We start from the raw sequence: 7519 nt of genomic DNA, 5'->3' as shown, positions 1-7519 counted from the left end.
TGTGGCGGTTGTGTGGTGTAGTGCCTATATGGGAAAATATAGGGGTTGGATTGACACAGGAGGGGGACAAAAGCCCAAGGGCTGTTTATGTTAAGAGGGCCGGCCGATTCGAAGTATACATTCGGAGAAACAAACAAATAGTTTTGAAATCCAAAGAGGAGGGTTAAGGTTGGGATAACAGAAGGTAAAGTGAAACAAAGAGTTTAAAGCCGAAAAGAAGGAGTCGATTGTCGGTCAGGCGTACGCAATTGATCGACGTGTATTCTTCCTGGTGGGTGAGAGGATGATGTAGAGTGAGCGAGTGAGTGGTTGATGATTTGCTGCTGATCGTATCGGGGTGTTTGTTACGGAAAAATGGTGGCAGTGCCGGTTCGGTGTCATGGAACGGAGGAACCAAACACACACCAGGCAAGACACACACACACACACACACACAGGGAAGTGACCAGAGGCAATTAACTGTACGACAACGAGACGGGCTTTTCCCTCCTTTGGAAACACACCGGCTCGGCTGGGGCGGGAAGCGCAAGGGAATGTGGTTGTGTGTTGGACAGCGCGGAGATCACGGGGATGCCTGTCACTGTCACCTTGTTGGTCTGATTGAACGGATCCAAAAAGAAGGTTTAGATGAAGTGAGGTGGTGGTAACAGCAGCAACCCGATTCGATTTGGTCGGGCGGCTGGTGCAAAGCACGGGATTTCTGCTCTGCGCAAACAGGGACAGACAGGGACACACAGAGAGTGAAGAAGGGGGAGTATTGATGTGAGTAGACAGACAGACTCAGAATCGTACGTGTAGAGGTGGTAGGTAGGTACTCCGTACTGTATGTAACAGACACGAACCGGACTGGACTGGAGAATAAAGGCCTGCTCACCTCACTCCTCAGCCCCAGATGCCCAAGTTTCAGCAGTGGGAGGCTAAAGTAGTGGGAGATGCACGCTGCCAAGGTGGGACGAAGACCAGGGCAGAGGAAGGAGATTGGGATAATCGGCAGAAAAAACGTGGTGGTGATGCTCGAGTCGAGTTTCGTGGATTTGATCCAATGCCGTCTGTCGCACGGGTGGACACTACACCGACATCTGATGCTTCGTTCCAATGGGCGATGGGAATGGCAGTGTTTAGGGATTGGAGGGATTCGGCGTAGGCGTCGGCAGGGCAGGCAGGGTAGGCATGCGTCCAATCTATGTGTACCGAGCGAGGGAAAAAGGAGTGTGGGGGGGATGCCACAGACGCTCCCTTCCTCTCGGCCTGGTGCTGGTGCAGTGCACTGCTAATGCAAGACAACGGCTTTGGCGATCCGAATAATGGAGATTTGCGAAACTAGCCTGCTAGAGTGACGAAAGACCGGGTAAGGTGGGATGGGACAGATTTGAGGTAGATTGATATTGAGGCGCCACCCGAGATGGGCTGCAACTGGCAGTAATAATGAGGGAATACGCAGTCGCTGCAGTTCAAAGAAGGTGCAGATGCGGCCGTATGTCCCTTGCCACTTTACTTTTTTTTTCGTTGTTGCTACATTTGCATATCTTGAAACCCAGTGTTATTCATAATGTTCCTTCCTGCTTCACGAACGAACAATCAATTGCAGGATTTCGACTGTTTGTTTCATCGCCTGTACATCGCCAAAGGAAATGAGCGAGAGACGGCCAAATTGGGCCTGGTGGGTTTGCATTCTGGGGTGCGGCGGATGATCAATGGGAAAGGGACCACCCCTACAAGAGCAACGTGTACATGACCCGAATGTACAACTACCCGACCCCGACCGCGACCGTAGCAAACGATAAGCGAACATCATTCAGCAACTGTTCTGCCTCTGTCTGGGGAGGTCATCGTGCAGGAGAAGCTGTTCCGACCAACGTCAGCAGGAGCAGCAGCAGCAGCAGGTTCTTGGGTTACGCAATCGAGGTCAGCTAGGCCTGCAGCTGTTATGCAGGTCGCTGTGAGGGGTTTTGCACAAAGGACTCGTGGACTCAACCACCATTCGTTGGTTCTCCCCCTGCCCCTTCCTTCCCTCCGGTAGGTTGCATTCCCAAGATCCCTTTGAAGGGCGAGCCTTGGGTGGTCGTGACATTTATTTATTATGCAATCGAACGTTTCTGGAAGAGGGGGAATTGACAGCTGGCCGTAGCCGGGCTTTACTTTAGGTCCATTGGATCAATAGTCTGCCCAGCTTGCCAGCCCAGCCCAGCCCGTCCATTGCGCCCAGACACTTTTCGAGCAAGCAAGGTCACTGCTGCAGACAGTTTATCGTAGCATCGTGGCATCGTGGCGTGAGGGTGGCATCTGCATCTCGGAGGGACGGTTGGGGAGTGGGCGAGAATGGCGTTTATCCAATACAGGCAATTTCCTTTTCCCTTTTCAGATTTCCTGCGCTCCGCCCCAAACACGGTGGGCTGGTGGGTGGACGTTATCTGGCCATTCGCCCCGCCATGGACCCTTAGACCAGGGCAGACGACAGGGGCATAGCTTGGAGGTGACAGTGCGTGGTATTCGATGTCTACCACTCTGTGTATCTGCCATTTTTGCTACCTAGGTATCATCGAATGTGTTGACTTAATAGCACCGGTATAATCAATGCAGATCCTTTGGCAGTTGACATACACATAAGATCCTTCTAGATCCGAGGAGAAGATTTTCCTAGCATCGCATGAATGCCCTACCGCATCCAATGGCCTCGGCCTGTCTACGAGTGCACCTCCCTCATTCGGTATACGAGGTGACACTGGGAATCTCCCAGGAGAGACTGTGTGGGGCGCTATGCAGCTGGAGCTTTCTCGCCCAACCCCACAGTCAATTCCATCTAGAACTGGGGCCTCTGTTTTCTATCGGGCATCTCTCAGTCTCTCTTATCGCAACCCCCTGGTCCTGCTGAAGTCATGTCGCCAAGGCAAATGTTTCCAGAAGCATTTTTAAAATGAGTAGGCCTCGAATGGCAAGGCCGTGGATGAAAACCCCCGAATCAAGATGCAGATACCCGCGTGATAGACCATCTACCGAGCTATTGTAGTATTAGTACCTGTAGATTAGGTATTCAGCTGTACCGAAGGAAAGGAATGTTCCATGTGTTGGCTCCTCCTGATTCAAAAACATCACGACTCGTGATCAAACATGACAAACATAACACCCCTATCAAACTCTTGAGAAACTGTAGCATGACCCCAAAGTCTAACACACACATACGTAGACACCAATATCACAAGTCTTCTTCAGGGGTAGTAGTAGTAATACAGCAGTCTTCATTATCATCATGACACAATAATCTTATATGTACAAAACCCCACTGTCCATATGTACCCAACAGTATTACACTTTACCCAGTAATAAAAGAATATAGCAAAAACGTCTGAAACATATCATCGCGTCGTATACTTTTCACAAGCTTGAAAAAAAGGCAATGGATATCTCTTTCGTAATCATCACTCCTCCATCCCATTCACCACTCTCAGCGCCCGCCGAGGCCCCAACACCACACTGAAAAAGTTCGGCTCCCGGCCATCCAACAGCCCCTCCGTCGAGTGCCCGCTCGCCGTGCTGCGCGTCGCGCTGCTCTTGTTCCGCGAGACACCGCCTCCCGTGTTCCCGGAGCTGGGACTCTCGAACCAGCCCCACGGGTTCCGGTCCTCGCTCGGCCGCGGTGCCTTGTCGCTGCTGCTGTACTTGTGCTGCGACGACGAGGTACCGGCCCCCTGTAGCCGAAGAAGAGACACCGGGCGACGGGTCGTCCGACATCCACTTGGTCTCGCTCAGGAACGGCTGGCTCGCGCCGTTGTCGGATCGCTGCTGCTGCTGCTGCCCGACCCAGCCGAACTGCTCGCGCGCGCTCTCGCCGCCGGAGCTGCCGCCGGGGCGCTTATTCTTGCGCAGCTTCTCCTTGATGGCGGCCGCGCCTCCAGCACCGGCCAGCGCCGCCCCGGCCCCGCCGTAGGTCGTGCTGTTAAAGTCGTGCGCGAGGCCGTTATCGTGCGCGTCGCCGCCTTCTTCGGGAATAACCGTGCCGCTGTATCTGTTCGCCGCTAGCATGTGCTTCTTGTAGGCCGAGACCTGGCGGCGGTACAGCCAGGCGCAGAAGCCCAAGTAGAGCGCTGCGACGCCGAGCACGCCCGCGACGACGCCGGCGGCGATGAGAGCGCCCTTGGGAGCGCCGCTCGGGCTGCCGTCCGAGTTCACACCGGGCGGGAGCGAGGTCACGGTCGCGCCGCTGCCTGGCGCTGTTACCGTGAAGACGGGGGCTTGCCCGTGGCGAAGGGTCCGTCGCTCGCGGGTCCGGATGCTGGGTGCGTGGCTGTAGCACCACCGTCGGAGTTACCTCCAATAACAGATTGTACGACGTCGGGGACTTGGTAGCCGTAGCTGTCGGCTAGGATAGTGTTGTCCGCTGACAGATCGGCTGGATGGTCGGCGGCGGCGAATTGATTCTGCCACTTGAGGGATGAGGCGTTGAAGTTGTAGATGCCTGCACCGTCACACTGAGTAGTTTGCCCGATGTAGCCGCCCACGACGATCATCTGACCGTCGCGCGCGTGGCATGTATGCCCTGCACGCGCTGGTGGTTCGCCGTCTTTTTCGATGTCGACTTTGATCCAGGTAAAGGGAGGGCACTGTGAGGATCCAAAGATCGGTGTATTGTGTTTGACCCGCAACAGGCAGCAGGTTCTGACCGCCGTACAGGTAAATATTGAACGATGAGGCGTCAGGGGCCGAGAAGACGACCGCGCAGGGGTTCACACGCACTGGCGGGGCTTCACCGCGCGTCTGCTGGTGGTACCACACGCTGGTCTGGATATCGTACACGTCGATAGTGGACATGCTGGCAAACTCGGCAGTCGAGTCCTTGTTAGCGGTCGAGCCACCACCAAGACCCAGCAGGATCCCGCTGGGGCCCAGCCGGGCACGAACACCAGCTGCCCGTCGGCCCGCTCAGTGAAGCCCGACGAGTCCTGGATGCCGCCCTCGGTGATGTTGCGGTAGGCGCCGCCCTCGCCCGCGCCCGAAGCGTGCAGCGAGTCGACACCGTCGTTGGCGTAGCCCGGATGCGTGAACTCAAGCAGGCCCTTGAGGTAGACGCGGTCGATCTGGTTGGACCAGCCCTGCGTCGTGGCGAGGTCGAGGTGGCCGCCAAAGTACCAGCTGCGCCCGAGTTCGGGGACGGAGACGCCCGCGCCCTCACCGGCGCGCTGGATGGGCACGCCGGCGGGCTCCGAGGCGTTTCCGGCCGACGTCTTCGGGTTGTTGAACTCGGTCCAGGACTTGGCGGCGATGTCGTACTTCCATGTAGAGTACGGCTCCGGCTCGGTGTAGGGGTTGTCAGCAAATTCTCCACCGTACAGGAAGAGGTTGTTGTAGTCGTTCCATAGGTAGCCAAGGGAGACGGCTGGTGGACCGGACGGCTTTGCCAGACCAGTCATGGCTGGCGAGCTGATTTCCCATGATTTGGTAGTATCCAATATTAGTAGGTTATTATCTGTTCTAGTGTTAGCCATTTTACTTTCCCCCTGTAGCAAACTCTCATCTTACTCCAAGTGTTCTGCTTCTGATCGCCTTCGGTCTTGGCCTGGCCTCCATAGATGTATATTGTACCGTTCACCATGGCGGCTATATGCAGTCAGTCATATATACTTTAATCTTATTTTCCTATTCGGTTTCCAGCTACTCACATTGATGTGCCCATCTCAGGCATACATCCACGGGGCTGTCGGCGCGTGTGTCGAGGACGATGTCGCGTTTTACCGGAATGACGCCTGCATCTGCACCGCTGATCTCAACCTTTTCATAACCATGGCGATAACTGATGGCAGGAATAAAAACAGCAATGAGCAACGCAATCATAGTGAGACGGTGGAGGCCCGACACAGCGGAAGGGGGCGCACCGGCAGCGGACTTTATCTTGGGCCGTTTCGGCGACAGTTTCGACAACCAGCCTAGCCTCGTCTTGGACATCTCGTCTCCTCCTTCGTCGTCGCTCGAGTCTCGTCGTTCTCGAGGGTGTGGCGGGTTGGCGTGCTGATCCTCAAACGAGAGGCCGATGATCTCGTGGAATTCTCTTTCGGTCATCATGCGGGAGGCGGCCGAGGATGAGGATCGTGCTCCATAGTGGTCGTTTCCGAATTCGTCGTCGTCGCCCAGGCCTATCTCCTTGAATATCGACCTCCGTCCTTTCCTTATGCTAGACATTGAGAATGACGGTAGTTGCTGCGGCAGGCCCTCGCGTAGGCGGTGGGATGTCTTGGTAGAGTCGAATCTGGGGCGCAGCGACGGTGCTTCAGGCCGATTCTCGACACCCGGGGATGAGGAAATGGGTTTATTACTGCGAGAGGGAAGATTGTTGAAACTCGTGTTGGCTGCTGGCGACATATTTCAAACATTATCGCTCAGGCCATTATCCGCTTTATTTTGGCAGGCAACGCAATCGCAATACGAGTAGAAGAAAGTATGGGGAGGAGTCACAACCTGGTGCGTTTACTGGTGGAGAATGATGGACATTAGGATGAGGTCACGCAGCAGCTCTTTAAATGCCCCGACCAGACAGACGCAGCGCAACCTCTCGAAATGCAGGAGAAACCCTGGAGGTAAATGCCGGCGAGTAAGCCAGCACGCGGGGGATACAGTAATGGACCATGCTCCGGGCTATTACTACGCTGTTTTGAAGTAGAGAAGCTCGCGAAGTTGGTGGGCAGCTACATCTTCTGCTACCTAGAGCGGACGAGGACTGCGCATTTGGGACGTTTCCATAGGGGACAGGACATAGGGCTAGACAGGGGTTCCTGCGGGCTACATCATGCCCGTTAAACGGATTGCATCAATTGGTAACTGTGAGAGGAACTATTGCAATGGTGGTTCCGAAACCTGAATTGTGGTTTTGCTGGTCATTGCCAGTTTAGGTCGAAGCGAGCGGTTAGGATGGTCAATCGCGGCAGGGATCAGGTGGCAGGGGGCGCTCCGAGTATGACGACACCGGGGAGATCTGATCGAATGACAGTAGAGGACAGTCGTCCGCCTTCTGATCCGCCCTGGAGGCGTCCCTCCAAGCGACGACGGCATTTTTGCTACTGCTAGTGCTGCGAACCAAACAGCACATCGAAACCGATGTTCGCTGACCGATCATTCGATGAAACGTATGGAGTAACAACAGCCCAACTCTGGTTCAACCACCAACAGATCTACGTCACGCCACGCCAGCAGGCTGGGTATGTAGGTGGTAGGAGACAATGATGGGAAATGGGAGGGCCACTGGAACATTGAAGGATCTCTTCGATTTGGTGTCTTTGGCCCTTCCCGACCCTCGTGCCCAAAAATCATCAAAGTAAGGTAAGTCAGGTACTGGAAGCAATTGATCAATAGCAGTCAATTATTGGTGTCTGTGTTGATGACCCATTGGAAATAGTATGTAGATAGTGAAGAGCCTTGACCTGGTTGCTGCAGGTGTCGCGTGCGGCGGTGGGTCTTGTCTTCGCAATGGCAACCTAATGTTCTGGGTCTAGGTAGATCAACGCTACGAAGCAAAAATAAGAGTAGAGCACTG

General features: G+C 54.8%; 1 protein-coding gene across 1 annotated transcript; it reads right to left on the bottom strand.

Moving 5' to 3' along the window:
* Positions 1–3416: 3416 nt before the first annotated feature.
* On the bottom strand, positions 3417–6351 carry PG997_006886 (uncharacterized protein; the record flags this gene model as incomplete). The annotated part of the gene is given in 7 exon segments (XM_066811201.1): positions 3417–3686; positions 3706–4198; positions 4216–4598; positions 4642–4830; positions 4851–5461; positions 5515–5592; positions 5655–6351. The coding sequence occupies 7 exon segments, from the start codon at positions 6349–6351 to the stop codon at positions 3417–3419; spliced, it is 2721 nt and encodes a 906-aa protein (XP_066670124.1).
* Positions 6352–7519: the final 1168 nt, after the last annotated feature.

The sequence above is a fragment of the Apiospora hydei genome (genome assembly GCF_038363865.1).
Source record: "Apiospora hydei strain CBS 114990 chromosome Unknown utg000005l_segment0_segment0, whole genome shotgun sequence".
In the NCBI taxonomy this organism is placed as follows: Eukaryota; Fungi; Ascomycota; class Sordariomycetes; order Amphisphaeriales; family Apiosporaceae; genus Apiospora; species Apiospora hydei.
This window is presented reverse-complemented; position numbering and strand designations above follow the sequence as displayed.